Source organism: Megalops cyprinoides, chromosome 14 (assembly GCF_013368585.1).
Source record: "Megalops cyprinoides isolate fMegCyp1 chromosome 14, fMegCyp1.pri, whole genome shotgun sequence".
Taxonomy (NCBI): domain Eukaryota; kingdom Metazoa; phylum Chordata; class Actinopteri; order Elopiformes; family Megalopidae; genus Megalops; species Megalops cyprinoides.
Genome location: NC_050596.1, coordinates 31,092,549 through 31,112,271, shown reverse-complemented (window position 1 = coordinate 31,112,271; position 19,723 = coordinate 31,092,549). Strand labels below are relative to the sequence as shown.

The following is a 19,723-nucleotide window of genomic DNA, read 5'->3' as shown; positions in this document are numbered from 1 at the left end:
CAGAACCTTTGCATTAGGTACACTTAAAACTTGTACATCTTTAAAAAGAATTTTATTAAATACCAACATAGATGCAGAAATTAACCCTCTGACCAACAGAACTAATTTTAATACTTACCATTAATTCTTAGTGTTGCTGAGGTTCTTGAGCTGGGCAGTCTGCAGTTATACTCTCCACTGTCATCCATGCGAAGGTCCTGGATGATGAGTATCCTCTTTTTGCCATCCATAAATTGTTCATATCTACCACCCTCAGGTAGCTCTTGGTCACCCTTGTACCATGTGACCTCTGCACTGGGCTTTGAAACCTCACAAATCATCTTAATGCTGTCTGTTTCGGTACCCTCAACATCGGACAGATTCTTTGTGAACACAGCCTCTTCCTCTGCAGGGACAGTTCATTATAATAAGCTCTGAACTTCGAGAATGCTTAAGTATAACCGCATGCAATAAAAACTGGAGAATAGTTCTTATACTGGTAAATGTACAAGGTGTGGTTTTTCTATTGCTGTTGATTGGTTATTGATTTTTTGATTAATTTTGCATTGAATTTTGCATGTAATTCACATACAATAGTGTGTTATTACATCACATATTTGCTTTGCAGAAGCTCTTATCCAAAGTGATATACATAGTTCATAACTTTTATGTAAAACGTATGTACAGTTTGATATTTAATGGAATTAATTGGAATTAAAAATCTTTCTGTATAATACAACGGCAGTGGGAGGCCACTGGGATCACAGCTGCAACCTCTGGACTAAGAGCCATGCTGTTTTGTACTGCGCCATTAGTTATTGATTTATATGTTGTAGGTGTTGGAAAATGGGATCAGATAAGTGACTTGATAACTATGATAGTAATTTAAATTAGACTCACCAATGACAGTAAGCATGCCAGAGGTTTTGGCGGTCCTTGCGTCACATTCATATTCAGCCTCATCATCAAAGACTGACTTGTTGATAATAAGAATGCGTTGGACACCCTTCGCAATGATCTCATACTTCTTGCCCTTTCTGATTTCACTGCCATCCTTGAACCATCGCACCTGTTTACACAGAAAAATACACAGGGGGAGAATAATGATGAATTTCATCAATATTGACGATTTAAATGAGATGATATAACCACAGAATATAAAGCTATCAAATAAAAGCATCTCCTTTCATAACATTTATTGTGAGATAACATATGCATTTGTCTCAGGTTTAATGATTTGCATTACATTACATACCTTTGCACTTTCACGAGAAACTTCACATTCAAATTTGGCAGATTCCTTCTCTTTGACCTCAACATCATGGAGTGGCTTAGTGAACTCAACATGTGGAGCTGCCAAAATAAACATTTACTGTTAACATTCTTTGAAAGTACTCATATCAAGTACAGTCAACTTATAGCATGCTCACTTATTATATTCTATTATATATTTATTATATTTATATATTTATTATATACGTTTAACTTACGCTCAACACTGAGGAAGGCAGACGTCTTGAAATCTTTGGCATCACAAGTGTATGTCTTTGAATCATCAGGTGTACAGCTGTGAATGATGAGTCTTCTCTTTCGGCCATCAGCCACCATCTCGTGCTTCTTAGTCTTGCGGATCTCCTGTCCTTCTCTGTACCAGGTGACTTCAGCATTTTCTCTGGACACTTCACACTCCATAGTGGCAGTGGCCTCCTCCTCAACGGTCTGATCCTCCAGGGGTTTGGTGAACTCAACTGGTGGCTCTACACGATGAGACAAACATCAAATAACATTGTATTATTTTTCCCACCAGCAACCTCAGCTGCTACTTCTGAAATTGATAAAAAAGAGTGAATATTACAACAGAATGACGGTGTTACAGTGAACACAGCTGATGTGAAATGGAGACATAGACTTGTATGGTACCACAGACTTGTATGGAAGCACAATACCAAGATGAGACAGCCACCAGGTGTATAATTATATCATCAGAAAAATGGGCACCCACATACATCCTCTAGTGTATTAAACATTCTGGTTCTTTAACAATTACATAGAAGCCCAGGAGACACTTCAGAGAGCAAGCTGTCATATAGATTATTACATTTACATTTATTACATTTATTCATTTAGCAGACGCTTTTATCCAAAGCAACTTAGATAGGTTACAGTTCTTTACAATGTTATCCATTTATACAGCTGGATATTTACTGAGGCAATTGTGGGTTAAGTACGTTGCCCAAGGGTACAGCAGCAGTGTCCCAGCGAATCGGGGATCGAACCTTTCGGTTACAAGCCCTGCTCCTTAACCACTATGCTACACTGCCGCTCTACTAATTACTATGAAAGTGGCGACCTAGAAAGCACACATAAATTGCTGCCACCATTATTATTTTAATTGACAGTTTTCATTATAATACTGATGATTTAAATCATTTTTTATAATATCGGCACATTATTTATTTCATTATTTCATGTCATCATTCATTATTCATTTAAAAAATAAGATTTATTTTTAATTTTAATATCTGAAGTTTCACCGAAGTAGCTTGACCCCTTGTTAATCTACTCATCTTACTTCTACATTAAAATGTCTACTATGATGATAAATCAAATGCCCTCTACCTTTTACAATGAGCTTGGCCTTGGTCATGAAGTCTTTAGCGGTCAGTTTGACTTCTCCAGCCTCTGTCATCTTCACATCCCTAAGAGTCAGCGTGTGAACTCTGCCTTCTGCACGAGTGACAATCTGTGGAAATAGAACTCAGTTAGCAAAAGCATGTAGACTTTATCATCGATTCAGACTCAAGCAAACGTGCAAGCTGTCTATACTGTGAAATACATCAGCACCAAGTAATATTGATGAATATTAAATATCTCCCTTTTATTTCCAATACATAGTGTTTGGGTGGCACACTATCGATTAGGTATGTTTGGTTTAGGCTGTTTAGCACTAACTTCCTTCTGTGGCCCTGTATTGTTTTAAATTGATTACTGGATACACAGAGATGTTTAGACTGACCATCTTAAAGAGCTGTTGCTCTGCTGTCCCTAGTGCAACACTTGCTGTGCATTCTTTGATTGTATCTCTACTTATACAGCAACATATTTTACAATTCTGTTACACATTTCAGCAGTTTAGAAGCTGATTTCTTTTTAACCTTGATCACAGACAGTATGACTAATTACTGACCAATTACTGGCGGATTTTGTGAATCCTGTTCGATCAGTGTATTCTAATGGAATTTTTGGGTGGACATAACAATCAGACAATGACACACTTTACTGTGCAACTGTTAACTGAACTTTAATTGACTAGTACAGTACAAGGAAAATTGGAATTGATTGTGCCATTAGAAATTAGAGCAGCTATTGGTAAACTAAACAATTAAATAAGATACTTTCACTCCTGTCTACCTCTCCTTGTTTGAAATATATGGGGTTTAACAATGTGTCTTGTGCGCATAATTAAAGTTGCTGCCATGATAATAACAATGTCATAATGTGATGACCATGAAATTGCAGGTCACACAGAGTGCAGAATCAAAGCAGGCTGTTACAAGGTAATGTTTGACCACAGGCAGCCCTAAAAGCTAAATAATATTTTCAGCAAATGTAATATAACTGGGATATATTGGAACACTTAATGGAACTTAAGCAGACCATTAGAAGCATTTAGAAAATTTGGCAAATTTTACCTCTTTAGAATATAATTATTTAATTTAGAAAACATATTAATAAATACAATGATTATCATATATAATGCTTACTTTTTAATAAACATACATATAGCCATAAAACACAGTTAATGTAACAGAAATTTACAGCTCTCAAATTGCTCCTCTTGCCCCTTGCCCTTGGACGCAAACACTTGAAGCAGTTAAAAATAACCAGAAGAACGCTTGCCGGGCAGAATAACCCCATGCGTTATCTCAAAACCCAGATCAAGTGCTCAAATGGAATTCTGAACTTCTCACGTCCTTATATGCAGAAAACTCACAGATGATATATCATTGTATGTATTAGAATTATCCAGAATTATAGAATTTTAAAAATCCCAAGTCCACAATTTCTTTGCCAAAGGGAAAGAAGTCATTAAAAAACCAAGTACACATCAGCATAACAACTTTTCAAAGCAGAGTAAATCCCTTAGATCCGTTCCAAGCATTCATTCATTAAGCATCAGTGTTTGTAGCATTACTGCTTTGTTGACAGTTATATAAAACTTACTCTGTCACTTGGCTCCAGCTTAGTGCTCCCAAGGAACCATTCCACTTTGATTCCTTCATAGGAGAGTTCGCAGTCAAAGGTGGCTGTCTCCCCGGCAGTAACTGTAACATCCTTGAGGTGCCGTAGGAGGCCAATCACCCGTGCTTTGGATTGAGGAGAAGACATGATCAGTGCTCCCCAAGTCCCAAGAGAAAACAGTAATTTCTCAGCTGCAAATCCTCATTTCGCTGTCCCTGTGAGAAGCAGGCCACTGCTCTGGAGCTGGTAATCCTCCAGGACAACTGGGGATTCTGACATAGGGGGACTTCTCAGTGGTGGGCCTCCTTCATTTGCATATTGAGTTTACTCAAGATGTATATGGTAAGCAGAAAACTTGGACGAGAGGCAGGGTGTTGCTCTGCCAATCACTAGCTACACACTCTAGATAAGGCATGCAGCATTTAAAATAGCCATGAAATCTGATTGGCTATGGGCCCATCCCTGCCAAGCCCCCACCTCTTCTTTCTGTTGCTGTCAATCAGGTTCCTGGAATTTTCCAGGGAGTGAAAAATGTTGAGGTGCACATTACCTAACACGCAAAAAAGCTGACATCAAGAGAAAGGATTGCATTTCATAACAAAGAAATGCAGGTTTTAATGACTGTGAACAAGGTATTTTTGAAATTTAAAAATTGTGCTTTGGATGTCATTAATCCTCTCGTAAACACCCACTTAAGAATAATACTATACCTAGCAGGGCTTTACGGTCTGATATGTAACATTAGACTTATGGATTTTTAAAATAAGCTACTGCACCTTATTAAAATTATGGAAGAGAAACATTTAATAATTCAAACTTTTACCCTCAGATGTAATTTGTAAAGAACAGTAGCTTGAATTCTTTTTTTTTTTTTCCAAACTTTGCAAAACTGTTATCCGTTTAAAGAGACTAATCTCATAATTATTGATAAAATCACAAAAAATGTTCATTGTCATAGTAAATGTTTTTTGATGCTAATAACAATGATTTATTTAATGTAAGATAGATTTTTCCTTTATTGAAGAACATAACATTTAAAATGGCATGAATTTGACTTAAACATAGTCATATTTTGTTATGCCTGGGTCTGAAAATAACATTTTACATTTCAAACATACATGTAAGCTTTTTCAGGTTTCTTGTTATGAATATTATTTAAATCAAGTTCCCTTTCCATATTACCAAATACATTTGAAACATGTATTTCAGCTTTGGTAATACTGTACATGAGAATCCTTCTCCTTGAGAAGGCATAAGTTCACTTGTGTTTAATGTGAGTAAATGTCTTTGTAAATGAATCATCTACCATGAAGATGATTCATTTTTTTGTGATGTAAGAAACACAAAAACAGAAGCTGTAATTTGTGCAATTTGGAGTGTCATGGAATTCTCTAAAACCTACATATTTGTTTCAAGTATATATTTAACATTTGATTACTACTTTGTGTGTGTGTGTGTGTGTGTGTTAAATCCTTCTCACCTTTAACTCTGAGCTGAGCACTGGATTTAGCATTCGCAGCCTGGAAGTCTACAGTACCAGCCTGGTCCATGCGCACATTGTACAGGATAAGCATGTGCTTGGTGCCTTCTTCCTTTTTCTCACAGTCCTTTGAAGGCACAGAGATATTTTGTTAAGTCGATTACACTTCAGAGCATTTACAAAATGAAATCTTTTCAAGCCATTTGCCATCTCTCCTGTCTTGTAACATGTACATAACTTCATTAATGTGTAATGTCAGAAAAAGCCTGTTTTGCATAATAACTAAAGATGAATGAAGAAGTATATAATGTGTTATAGTGTATTGAAAAGAGAACCCCTTACAGGAGACTGGTGAAGGGCCTCTCCGTTGAGCTTCCAGTGACCATGGACATCTTCCTCTGAGATTTCTGTCTCAAAGCGAGCAGTCTCAGTCTCTGTCACTTCTACGCTGTACAGAGGACGGATGATCTTGATATCACGGTCTGTAGAACAGACAACAACAAGGTTAGACTTTGTCAGTGAACTTCCAGGCACCTTCCATTCATATCCACCTCTACAGAATGAGAGGTTAGGAGTACAAACCCTCTATGTTGAGTTTAGCAGTGGTCTTGTCTGAACCGCAGTCGCAAGTGTATTCGCCGATGTTGCCCTTCTCTGCCTTCTTCACAATCAGCATGCGCTTCTTTCCCTCAGCTTTGATGATGACGTTCTTGGAGGGGATGATCTCCTTGCCATCCTTGAACCATTTCACCTCAGCGGCAGGCTTGCTCAGTTCACACACCAGCACCACCTCATCCTTCTCTACAGCTGTGTAATCCTGCAATTTAGTGATGAAGTAGGGCTCTCCCTCTGTGAAGCACAAAGAAGATGTGTGCTCATTTGTGAGTGATGTCAGGAAGTTCTGAAGGATATTTTATTATTTCTTTTGTATCAATTTTTTTAAGCAAAGTGAAGTGAATACTCATTTTTGGTGTTCATCTCCCATCCTACTGTACTTACTGGTTTCAGTTGCTCACATTTGCTAGATTAATGTTTTTTTTTCCCCAAACCCTTGAAAACCGGTCTTTGAAATGAATGCAGTTATGTACTTACCAAGGACGGTGAGCATAGCCTCTGAGCTTTTTCCGAGTGCCTCCACCTTAATGAGGGAAGTGTCATCAATGGATACCTCTTTGAAGGCCAGGGTGTGGACCTTGCCGTCCTCTGACATGTGCACCACTTTGCTGGGGTGCAGACGCACATCGTTTTTATACCAGGTGACTGGGACCTTCTCATGAGAAAGTTCAATACTGAACTCTGCCGTCTCACGCTCTTTGACTGTGACATCTTTGATGGGTTTGATAAACTCAAGGCGAATTCCTAATAGGACAAAAATGAACAGACAAAATAAGACTCAGGTACAGACTGCAGCTCACTGTCTGATTTGATAGGGAATTTGAATATCAAACAGCGATGTAATGAAGGATACATTACCTTGGATGATCAATTTGCCAGTGGTTCTCTTGTCCTCGGCCTCAAACATATATTTGGCTTCATCCTCATAGGCAGCAGACTTTACCACCAGAGTGTGCCTCTTTCCTTCATGAAGAATTTTAAACTTCTCATCATCCTTCACCTCCTGGGTTCCTTTCAGCCAACGGAAGCTCTTGGCCTCCCGGGACACTTCACACTCAAACCTTGCCTCATCTTTCTCATACACTTGTACATCAGACAGAGGAGTTATGAAGGTGAGCGGGAGCTCTGCAATTCAGACAGAGAAGACGTAGTTATATAATTTTGGTATTATACAAGGTGTGATCTACAGCAAAACTGCATTTAGATTGCTCTGTGGTGGTAGGAAAGACATACCTTTCACTTTTAGATTAGCTGCGCATTTAGCATTAGCAGCCTGGAATGACACTTCTCCTGTCTGGGGAATCTTGCAGTTGTATAATGTCAAGACATGCTTGGTACCATCTTCAACAATTTCAACATCCTGTAAAGGATACCAAATAATGCTCAAATCTGTATGTTCATACACAGAATGCAATAACACATGAAATAAAAACTAGAATGGAATAAAATTGTGATGCATACAAGGGAAGGGGTCAAGACTTCTCCCTTCAGCTTCCACTGGGCATGGACATCAGTTTCAGAGATTTCCACCTCAAAACGAGCTGTCTCTCCATCAAAGAGCTCCACACCATACAAGGGACGGACCACCTTGATATCACGAGCTACATATGGCAATTGGAGGCAGTTAATACAAAAAGTAATACAGATGGAGAGGACTGTGCATTTTTAATACCAATTTAATTAATGGAGAATGACAACACCCTCAGATTCTTACCTTCAATACTGATATTTGCCATTGTCTTGTCTGTCCCACAATCACATACATAATTTCCTTTATCTTTGTTTTCCACTCTCTTAATGGACAGGATTCTCCGTTTGCCATCAGCCTTCATGGTGACCATCTTAGAAGCTTTGATTTCAGTCTCATTATGGTACCACTTCACAGGCACGCTCTTGCTCAGCTCACAATCCAGAATGACCTCGTCTCTCTCAACAGCAGTAAAATCTTGCAACTTAACCGTGAAGTATGCATCACCCTCTGAAATAAGAATTGCACAGGATCACTAGCAGAACCAAAGAATGAATCAAGCAAATTTCTAAAAGTTAAGTAAATTGTTAAAACATGGTTATTAACCCACTTTCCATGAGGCACAGCACACAAATTAGGCAATCTATATTAGACAGAATCTAACACAACACAAGGTCTAACATCTAAAAATGGAAAAAGTGAAAGAGATGGAACAGGGTTTACCTATCACCATCAGCTTAGCAACTGTGGATATTCCTTTAGCCTCTGCCTTAATTTGGCAAATGTCATCTAGAGTGACATCCTGGATTTCTAATATATGTCTGTTTCCATCAACACGAGTAAGCACAGTTCGGCTTGGATGCAGTTTTGTTTCATTTCTGTACCATGTCACCGGTACATTCTCATGAGAGAGCTCAACCTCAAACTGAGCTGTATTACCTTCCTTCACCGTTTGGTCCTTTAATGGTGTGGTAAACTTGAGCCTCATACCTATAATATATTAGTTCAGCATTTGACAGATTTAGTTTTGTGGAACTAGTACCCCACTGGGGGTGCTAGAGCTGGAGAATGAATGTGTTATACAAACATTGGGATGTTTTGTAGACAAAGAAATATTAAATTAGAGTTCTATACTACAGTGCCACAGAATTACCATTGTGGTTTAAATCTGGTCTACCAAGAGACAGAAGACATCACACTTTTCTTTGTTTAAGTACGCTATTTATAAAATACAGTTTTAAAGTGACACGGACAGCTTGACTTCACAGAGCATTTAAATGTGTGCAGTCCCTCTTTATTACAATACATACTATAGAGTGATTCACAAAAAAATGACAACCACTTACCTTCCACTGTCAGTTTGGCTATTGACTTTTTGCCTAATACTTCAATAGCATAATGTCCTTCATCATCAAAGTCACAATTATTGATGAGCAGAATGTGTTTCTTCCCATCATCAATGATCTCATGTTTTCTGCCTGATGTGATGATGTCAGAACCCTTCGTCCACATAACCTTGGGGACATCCCTTGTGATTGTACACTCAAATTTAGCCTGCTTCTTTTCGAGCACAGTAACATCCTTAAGTGGAACAGTGAAGTCCATTTCAATCTCTGTGAAGAAAGAATAAAAATGACACACTGTATACTTACCATACTGACTAAAAATACAATACCATCCTGACTAAAAATGCGATCTATGATTTATTTACCTTTCACTGTCAGTACTGCACTAGTAACGGCATTTAGGGCTTGGTAAGAGACTTCGCCAGACTGGTCAACTTGGAGATTTTTCAGAGTGAGGAAGCGCTTCTTGCCCTCTGTTTTGATGTCACAAGTCTAAAGTGAAGAGCAATTCAAAACAATTTGTCATTCATTGATGTAAAGATATAAATCTTCAAATATATTCGTGTTGATAAGGAATAAGGATGTCATTGTGCTGAAAAGATTATCTTACTGGTGATCTTGTCAAAAGTTGCCCTTTAAGTTTCCATTCACCAGGAACGTCTTCTTCAGAAATTTCAGTATCAAAGCTGGCACTCTGTTTCTCATAGACCTCCACACTGGAGAGAGGCTTCAAGATCTCAGCTTCACGCTCTGAAATATTATTAAACAGTAATTATACGAAGAGTTGGTATTTAAGGATATATGTTAAACCTCAAAAGAAATGACAAAATGGCATTAATTTTTCTTTCACCTCCAAGAGTTAGCTTAGCTGCATATCTGCGACCTTCAACCTCCACGGCATATTCCCCTACATCATCTGGAGCAGCATTCTTAATGATCAGAGTGAGATCCCTTCCATCCTTCTTGACTTCAGTCTTATCAGTGGGATCAGTGGGAATCTCTGTGTCTTCTTTGAACCACTTCCAGTTGGGAGTATCTTTAAAGAGCTCGCATTTGAAGGTGGCGGTGGCCTTGGGTTTTACATGCTGGTCTCTCAGTGGTTTCACCAACCAGTCTCTGATGATTTCTGCAAAAAACACAGTCTTATCAGTTAAAGGTGAACCAACACACAAACCTAATGAGACAAGACTTCAAAAAGTTTGTAGGCACATACCGATGACTTTGACATCTCCTTCTGTCTTGATGTTTTCACATTCGCATGTGTAAACACCAGCATCATCATCACCCGAGTCCTGGATGGTCACAGCACGTTGGAGTCCAATGACATTGATAGCCACCTTGCCTGGAATCACTTCAAGAGGCTTACCGTTCTTCTTCCAGACCACATCTCTGTCTTTGCTCAACTCACAGGTCAGGTACATAGGTTGTCCCTTGATCACTGACATCTCTGGTTCCAACGTCTTTGTGAATTTCACAGGCAGTTCTGCAACAACAATTCATATATACTGCATAAACATATACTATATTCCTTTTCAATGTATACACATATATATGAGGAAGTGTTCTCAAAACAATCATTTTATAGAAAAATACTCTATATCTCTCAATTATGGATGGTCAGTTATGTATATTTTAGTTATAATATGTAAATAAATAAATGTAAATGTTATAACAGGTTTAGACAATTTCATTATTATTTTAAATATATGTTCTTTTTATCCTTTTCTCTTTTCATGATTTAATGCTATAATACTTAAAACCATGCAATGAAAATACCTTCAACAATAAGTTTGGCAGTTGAGGTCTTTTCTTTGTTGCCAAGCTTGGCGACACAAGTGTATTCACCAGTGTCTGACAGCTGGACATCAATAATTGCCAGCTTACGGTCCTTGCCATCTGAGGTAAACTTGTGTTTAGGGCTCTCCCTCAAGTTGCTTCCATCTTTCATCCATGTGGTGACAGCAGTAGAAGGTGAGATCTGACATTCAAAAACAGCTGAGGAGCCAATGGACTCAGCTTCCTGTAACACAATGTCTTTTAGCTCTTTCACAAACTTCAGTGGGACAGCCTTGAGCTGGAATCCAAATGGTGAATCCGCAGGAGGTTTGTCACCTCCAGCACCAGGCTTCAGGCCTCTCCTCTTGTCTGCATCACCAGGTGAGGGGGTTTGTCTTGCTAAAATTCAGATTTTAACACATTACCTCTGTTTTCATTACACAGCCATTTTGTACATGCTCTAGTAGTTTGGTCTGATGCATATAAAGGTAAGTTTTTCAAACCCAGATGCAATTTGTTATATGGATTTTCAACTACTGACAACTCAACTACTTTCAACTACTGACAATTCACAGTTTTCTACTGTATGACGATACAGTAGAGTACAAATACAGTACAAATATTCTATTGTTAGTGGGCATTAGAGGCTAAGTATATTTGAAGAAAACAGCAATTTGAATGCAAATTCATGTATTAAGGTCTAAAAGGCAACAGAACAGAACTATATCAGGCAAGTACTGTTAATTTAAGCATTATGAAAAGTTAGTTTTTCTGGACAAAGAAAATGCACAAATACTCTTTTCTGACTCCAGAGCAGTCTCACTCAATTTAATATACATTTTGCAAGACAGCAAACAGCAATCTGCATACATACACCATAACTGCAATTATACAAAGTGTCATTCTTACGTCTGATGCCACCCCTGCCTTTGCCTGGTTCTTCTTTAGGTTTCCCTTCTACGTAAAGAGAAAAAAATTACTATCCCTTCAAAAAATGAGTCATGTAATGTTAACTTGTTAATAAAAGTGCAAAGAAGAAAAATAAACAGTTCTTAAAGAAGATAATTTCTTTGGGCTCATATGCAGACGCAAATGGAAAGCCACATATTTCAAAATAATTAGAATAAGAATGTTATGCAACGTTAATGGAACCTGTTAGACTTACCATTGCAACACACCACTAACGAACAGAGCTTCACAACAGGTTGTATTATGTGATGGATGGAAAGGAAGATTTGTTTGACAATGAAACAAGACGTACGTGCAACAACAACACAGATGAGGACAGACAGGTTGGACTGAAAATTAAAAATGGACACGATGAAGATTATTCGGGTAAAACAAATGATTTTTTTTCCAAAGCATGGGTTGGGAGGCAGTCAGTGGTGATGATTTGTAGCCCCTCTCTCACCTCGTCTGTCACCCTTCGTTCCTGGAGTCTCAAGTGCCCCCTCCTCTGAGGCTGCATCTTCCCAGTCTTCTGATGATCCATAACTTTCACGAGGAGCCAGTTCCCATCCCCAAGTTTCCCCATCGTCCTCCTCCTCTACCTCAGGTTCTTCTTCAAAGACTTCCTCCTCCAGTTGTGTTGGAATTTTCTTTAGCTGCACTGATTCAGGGGACAGTTCTTTTATAATTGGCACTTTCCCTTTCCCAATTTTGAGAGGAGCCTCTTGGGTGGCCTTTTCCTCGGGTGATGGTACTTTCTTTGGAACCTTTTTTAAGATGACGGATTCAATAGACTCTTTGGGAGAAACCACTTTGGCTGGCTTTTTGGCAATTTCTCCACTGGGTTTTCTCTCTACAGGAATTGATTCAATTTCCTTTGGTTTTGGCTTGTCAACCTTCGGTGAAGGAGTCTTTTTAGGTTCCAAGCCTGGTTTCGTGAGTTCCACAGGTTTTAGTGATATTTCAACAGACTCTTTGGGAGTAACCACTTTTGGTGGCTTTTTGGCTATTTCTACACTGGGTTTTTTCTCCACAGGAATTGATTCAATTTCTTTTGGTTTTGGCTTCTCAACCTTTGGTGAAGGAGTCTTTTTAGGTTCCAGACCTGGTTTAGTGAGTTCCACAGGCTTTAGCGATATTTCTTTCTCTTTGTCCTCAGGTTCTTTTGGTAAGCGTCCCACCTTCTCAAGCTGCACTGGTTTTTCCTCCTGTTTGGGGCTTTCTTTCTCTTTCTTCACAGGAACTGCTTTAGGAGGAGATGGCTTCTCTTCACGTTGACGAGGTGATTCTGTCTTCTTAACCTTCTCTGGCTCCTCCATTGAAAATGGCTTCAATACTACTTTTTCCCTTTCCTGATCCTGTGTTGGTATCCTCTTTACTTTCGAGATAGTCTTCTCAGGTTCCTGGGATTCTTCAGGAGTTTTATCGATTGGTTTCAGGATTATAGCTTCTTTCTCCTTTTCATCTGTGGGGATTGTTTTCTTCTGAGCGATAACAGGCTTTTTAACAGCTTCACTTTTCTGCGGTTTCTCACTTTTCTTGAAAGCCAAAGGTTCACCCTCCATTTTGTCTGTCTTTATCTCTTTTCCCGTCTCAACCATTGGTTTATCAGGCCTATCAAATGGTTTCAGTTTTACAGTTTCTTGGTCTAAGACCTCTGGTGTGAGTTTTGTCACTTTTTTCAGAGTTAAAGTAGGTTCTGGAGGCGCTTCCTCTTCACGCACCTTGGGAGTCTTCTTTAAACCCACCTTTTCTGTTTCTTTTACGTCAGTATCAATTTTCTTTAAAGGTTTCTTTGGCTCCTCAATTACATCTTTCACTGGCACTTCTTTAGGCTTTTTCAATGGGACCTGTTCTATAGCTTCCTTGGCTTCATCTCTGGGTACTTTTTCAGCTCTTGTGGCGGTCTTAAATGTCTGGATTTGTTCTTCAACTTCATAGCTTTTGGTTTTTGTGACCTCTATGGTAGCTTCAAAATGAGTCCTCTCCTCTGCCTCATAAGTTGCTTTTCTTGCAACTTTCTGAAGAGTTACATCTGTTTTTGCTTCAAATTCTCCGGAGGAAACCTTTGACACTTTCTTTAGGGTTATCATTTCCTGTTCATCTTCTATCTCCTTTGATAGTCTTGTCACTTTTTTCAATGATGGCATTTCAAGTGTCTCCACCTCCTCAATATGAATTTTACCTTTTTGTTTAAGAATAGCAGGTGCTGCACTTGGTTTGTCTGAAGTGATAAAGGTTTTATATTACAGAGAGAAAAGCTGACCACACACAACACAGAACAGAACATTCTCTCAAAACATCCTCATTCTGTCATTTCTTTGAGTCCTAACATTCATGTCAGCAACAAAAACATTGACTAAATACATTAAAGACACAACACAAACACTACTGACAACATCGGTACACACTGTAGACAGTTATTAAACAGACCAGATACTGTTCTGTTTTACACATTAACAAGACAGAGAAATGTGTTTACAAGAAGGAGGCAATCATCATACCTTTTGGAGCTGGTCCAGGAGCTGTAACCGGGCCTTTGTCTTCATCTAGTTCAAAAATGAGATTGAAGCCCATGTTAAATAAACAAAAGCACTACAAAGAACAATAGGATCCTGAAATTCCTGTTCAAATATTGGGATAGTAACATTTGCAGCTGGCAAACAAAAGGAAAAAACAGGCTGAAAATGAATAATCAGGCATTTTTGTTTTGTGGAAAAGTGTGTGGTTGAATCATTTAAAATGTAATCCACGTTGTTCCTCCTTGTGTTACCAGTGAGAGATCATCAGTTTATGACAAAAAAAGTTGTTTTCTGGAATAACCAAGCAGTATGGAACAAATTTACTTATAGTCAGCATATTTATCTCATTGCAAAATATCAACTGTTTGATATTTGAACTTTGTATGAAACGTCTGTTAATCTGATATTGCAGCAAATTTACAAATGTTCAAGTCTATGCAAAGGAACCAATGCTTCATTGTTCATTATTAAGCAGTATATTTAGGAATTTGAAGCCATGTGGTCTTCCATAGGCAACATATTTATCCTGATCATTGGGAACCACTTCATATTTAACTTCTGTACATATATGAAACTTAAAAAGTCTGACTGATTATGATGATTGTTCTAAGTGCATTAAAAAATGTATATATATGGCCCAGATACTCAGTTTGCATTCCGCTTTGAAAATTCTGTCTCTGTCAGTGTTTAAGATAAAACTGTTGAGATTTGCTGGGTCATTAAGAAAATTCCTGAAGTAGCATGGTCTGAAAATTCATATTCATACTCCGAATCAGAATGCACCCAGCATCAGAGCCTCTCAGACAGAGGACAGAATTAATGTAGGAGCTGCATATTCAATCACAGAATGTCTGTACTACAGATTTGCAGAAGATGGTGTTTCACGTTTACCTCTGACACACTGTAGAAATAAGAACTGGGTTTAATAAGAGACATTACACATGACATGACAGACATACACACATAAACCTGTAAGGCTTTCAGAAGCGCTGTATGGAACATACCTACCTCAATTTGAATAAGGAAACATGTGTGCTTCTGCAAATCATTTTATAACTGGTAGCGATTAAGGTTCATTGCCTTTGACTGGTAGTTCTGTGAGAGTGGCTTTAGGGTTTGGTAATGTGTGCCTGGCATTTTTGTCTAGAATATCAATTGTTGCATTTTCTAGATACCTGTTGGTGTATCCTCTTCAGCTTTAATGTCAGAGGCAGTATGGATTTTGTTAATGGTAAGCTTTAGAAGTTAGACATCACAAGAGTTAGAAAGATTATGAATAAAGAGTGAAACAAACATATATCATAGATAAATATGGATTTATGACACCTCTAACGAGGCTATAAAGGGTACTGAAGACATTATGTACTGTACAAGAAAAAGAAGATTAATTGTAGAGTGTTAAGCTAAAAGACTGGTGGTCTAGAAAGCCTCTTCCTTTTTGGGAATTTGTCATGCTTGCATCACTGTCTTTACTTTGGATGAGAAATGTTACTAAGCAGGAATGAAGTCATTTCTGAATGCCGTGCAGTATATGATGAATACCTGTTACTGGTTTTACTTGCTGTTCTTGCTCTTGAGCTTCTGAAACAATTTTCACTTCTTCTGAGACTTGAAAAAAAGTATTTTAAGTTTAGATTGAACAACGGATGTTTTTTTTTTTTCGCAAACCTTCTAAAGATAGCACAAAATTTTAAGATGAAACGTACATACACCATGAACAAAAAAGTAACAGCGTTTTTGAAGGGAACAAGAACATTGTGTACCTTGTGGAAGAGACACTTTCTCTGCAAGTTGAGCAGGGGTAGGCTTTGGTGCCTCAGGTGAGATTTTCTTCTCTGCTGTGTGCACTTCAAGTAAAAGTAGTCCAGTTTGAGAATCAAGAAATAACTCATTTCAGATCAGTTGATTTAACTTTGACAAAAGACTGGCACAAACACAGAAAAGCAAACACAGTACGATTCACAAAAGAGGACACACTAAACACACAACACAGAAGCAAGATTTAAGAAGATTCCTTCAAAAAGAGTGCCTGCTATTCACTTCCTGTACCTTTTGGAGGAGCAGCTTCTTCTTTGATTGAAACTGGGACCACTTCAGGAATATCTTGTTTCCTTGGTTCAGATACTTTCAAGAATACCATGCGACATTAAGAAACTTGAAGCAATCGAAGACTCAGACAAACAATATGGAGTAACGCTTAAAAAGAAGCAGTGATGAACACTGCAAGTCGTCAATCACACATGATGGCTTGATGACAAAATGATAAGAACTGATATGTTTCAATGGAGAGCAAGAACATTGTATCGTTTACTTTGAATTGATATGAAACAGAAAAAATCATTTGAAGCAATGGACAGATCCAGCAAAATGTAAATGCCATGGAATGGATGTTAGTCTATGGAGATAATATTTGCCCTGCTCAAAGTGAAGATGGAATGCATGGGTACATGGTCACTTGAATCACTGCAGAACAAAAGTAGTCTTCTGTTATAATACCTTTGAAAGCAGTTGCATCTTCTGTCTTTGGAGTAGTTCTTGCTGGAATCATTTTCTTTACAGCAATTTCTTCTTTGCTTTGAAGAGTTTCTTCCTTTTTACGTGGAATTCTTTGCTTTTGACCATGATATCTCTCAGGAGAAACGTCTTTCTTAGAAGAAATATCTTTTGCATTAATTACCTCCTCAGCCAGAGGTGCTTCTTTTGTTTGGGTAATTTCATCCATTTTATGCAATATTCCTTTATCAGAATCAAGACCTGTCTTTGGAGAAAATTCTTCTTTTTTAGGTACAGTTGCATGTTTATCAGGAGTGAGTTCATCTGTCTTTAATGTAATTTCTTCTTTCTTAGAGGAAATGTCACCTTTTTTAGTTGCTACTTCGTTAACCCTGGGTGAAAGTTCTTTTCTTTGTGTGATTTTTTTGCTTTGATTTGATACATCTTTCTTAGAAGCAAGAGCTTTCTTTGGAGAAATTTTTTCCTTGCTAGGAGCAGTTTTAAGTTTAGTAGGAGGAGTATCTGTCTTTAATGAAAAATCCTCTTTCTTAGAAGAAATTTTATCCTTTTCAGTTGCTTCCTCGTCACCCTTGGAGAGAAGTTCTTTCTTTACTTTAATTTCATCCATTTTATGTGATATTTCTATCTGATGAGCAAACTCTTTCTCTGGAGAAATCTCTTTTGTAGAGGCAATTTCACGTTTAGTGGGGGGGAATTCATCTTTCTTTACTGATACCCCATCACTCTTGGATGAAAGTTCTTCTTTAGCCAAGTTAACTTCATCTATTTCATGTGGCATTTCTTTCTTAGAAGCAGGAACCTTTTGAAGTGGAATTTCTTTCCTAGGGGCTCTGATAAGCTTCTTTGAGGGAACTGTGTCCTTCTCATCTTTTCTAGAAGCTACCTCAATAATCTGTTGTGGCATGTGTTCCTTTTGGGGTATAATGTCTTCTGTGTCATACTCAGCTTTAATAGAAACCTCTTGTTTCTTCAGTACAGTTTCTTCAGATTTAGGAACCTTTGCTTTCAAATTACTTATTTCTTTCCTCTCTTTTTTTGATGTGATAAGCAATTTAGGGCAAATTTCCTTTCCCAAAGAAACATCCATTACAGAATTGTCTTCTTTCTGGAAAGATACTTCATCTTGTTTTGAGGAGCCTTTCTGCTGAGGAATTTCCTTCCTCTTAAAAGATATCTCTCTTGAAACAGATGAAACATCCTTCTCTATCAAAATGTCCTCATTTCCAGACAATTCTTCTTTGGTATCACTGGACAGCTCCTCAAGGAGACCAACTGCTTCTACAGGAGAAACCCTCCCTATCTCAGGTGAAGTCACCTCTGTCTTTTGAGTCACAGAAGTGATAGCTTTCTTCAGTTTGATTTTTTCAGCTCTAGGAATAGTGTCTTCTTTTTTAGGAATCTCTTTCCCCTTTTTTTGTGTTATATTCCCTTTAGGAAAAACCTTTTTCTTCAAAGAAACCTCCATGTCTGTTTCATTTTCTTTCTGTAAAGATACTTCATCGTGTTTCAGAGATAATTTTCTTTGAGGAATTTCCTCTTCAGCAACAGATAAAATGTCTTGCACACGAAACATCTCAGTACCATAAGACATTTCTTTGCTGTCATATGACACCTCTTCTTGAAAACAAATTTCTGCTGGGGAAGTCTTGTATTTCTCATAAGAAACCTCCATCTTTTCTGACACAGCAGTTGAAGTTCGTTCAGCCTTCTTTGGAACTGTCATTTTTTAAGAATATATATTTTAGATACAACAAGTAGCACAATGCCATGATAGCAAAAACATTGACAAGACATACAACACAAACATTAAAGAGAAATATGCGAGGAGAATTGGATAAAAAAAACAGGAGGGATTTACACAAATCCCTTAAATCCCATGTACATAAATTAGAGACATACACACACACTCACAGTGAGTAGCACATAGAAACTAGTTATACCTTTCACTGGAGGAGTTTCTGTTTTCTGAGGTGCTGCTTCTATTTTAGGAGTGGGTGCAGTAGGCGTGATTTTCACCGGCTTCTTGGTCATTTCCGGTTCTTTAGAGAGTAGTTCATATTTAGTTGAAGGAAAATATGCTAAGTACACAATTTCTGCAGTTGTAAGGCAAACACATAATGATGTGCAACAAAGACATGTAAATATTTCAAACATTAAGAATGAAACAAAAAGCCCCATTTAACACCAGTTTTGTGTCATCGCATGTATGTTTGCATTATCTATGTGTCTTTGTTACATATATTCAGAAGAAGGGTCTGATTTTTGATTCTGTCTCATTTTTAAAGTTTTAAGACAGCGAAAATCTTTGCAAAGAAAAATCTTCGCAATGCAATATTTCATTCTTTTGGTTATTGTGCAGTATATACAAATAATCAAACGGAAGCGTTTACACACTCTAGGGACTTTTTCGTGGTCCTCATGCACAATAACTTACAACAGATTTGCACTAAATTTAATCCTGTTTTTTACTACTACTTTTTCTTTTTTACTACTATCTCTCAGTGCTTGTGTGTGAGTGACAAGGGCAGAATCACTTTTAATGGTGTACTCTGATACACCAATGCCTTGATACCAGTGCCTTGTCTATTCATGACTAAAACTGAAAGAAACTTTATTAGGGGCAGCGTCACATGGAGAGAAATCCAGTGTTAGAAACAGAACAGACAACAAGCATAAGTAATGAAGAGTGAAAAAGACATAGATGGATGTCGCTTAAGTGCTGTCTTTGCTTCAAGCGCACCTTTGGTAGGAGTCACATCCAATTCCTTTTTCGACACAATCAAAGGAATTTTCTGAACAGGCACTTCTTTAACTTCTTTCTGTTTTACTTCAG

The 19,723-nt window shown here is 37.9% G+C and overlaps 1 protein-coding gene across 1 annotated transcript in view; it reads right to left on the bottom strand.

Moving 5' to 3' along the window:
• The window catches only part of ttn.1 (titin, tandem duplicate 1), a 166,335-nt gene that overhangs the window by 82,873 nt on the left and 63,739 nt on the right, over positions 1 to 19,723 (bottom strand). Inside the window, 28 exon segments of the mRNA XM_036544927.1 lie at positions 119 to 385; positions 880 to 1,048; positions 1,235 to 1,332; positions 1,470 to 1,736; positions 2,599 to 2,722; positions 4,204 to 4,346; positions 5,702 to 5,828; positions 6,044 to 6,183; positions 6,284 to 6,550; positions 6,794 to 7,060; positions 7,175 to 7,441; positions 7,550 to 7,676; positions 7,778 to 7,917; positions 8,031 to 8,294; positions 8,508 to 8,774; positions 9,131 to 9,397; positions 9,496 to 9,622; positions 9,741 to 9,880; positions 9,981 to 10,256; positions 10,344 to 10,613; positions 10,907 to 11,305; positions 11,816 to 11,863; positions 12,318 to 14,078; positions 14,359 to 14,403; positions 15,919 to 15,984; positions 16,140 to 16,223; positions 18,831 to 18,929; positions 19,631 to 19,717. Coding sequence (XP_036400820.1) covers positions 119 to 385; positions 880 to 1,048; positions 1,235 to 1,332; positions 1,470 to 1,736; positions 2,599 to 2,722; positions 4,204 to 4,346; positions 5,702 to 5,828; positions 6,044 to 6,183; positions 6,284 to 6,550; positions 6,794 to 7,060; positions 7,175 to 7,441; positions 7,550 to 7,676; positions 7,778 to 7,917; positions 8,031 to 8,294; positions 8,508 to 8,774; positions 9,131 to 9,397; positions 9,496 to 9,622; positions 9,741 to 9,880; positions 9,981 to 10,256; positions 10,344 to 10,613; positions 10,907 to 11,305; positions 11,816 to 11,863; positions 12,318 to 14,078; positions 14,359 to 14,403; positions 15,919 to 15,984; positions 16,140 to 16,223; positions 18,831 to 18,929; positions 19,631 to 19,717 — 6,603 coding nt within the window.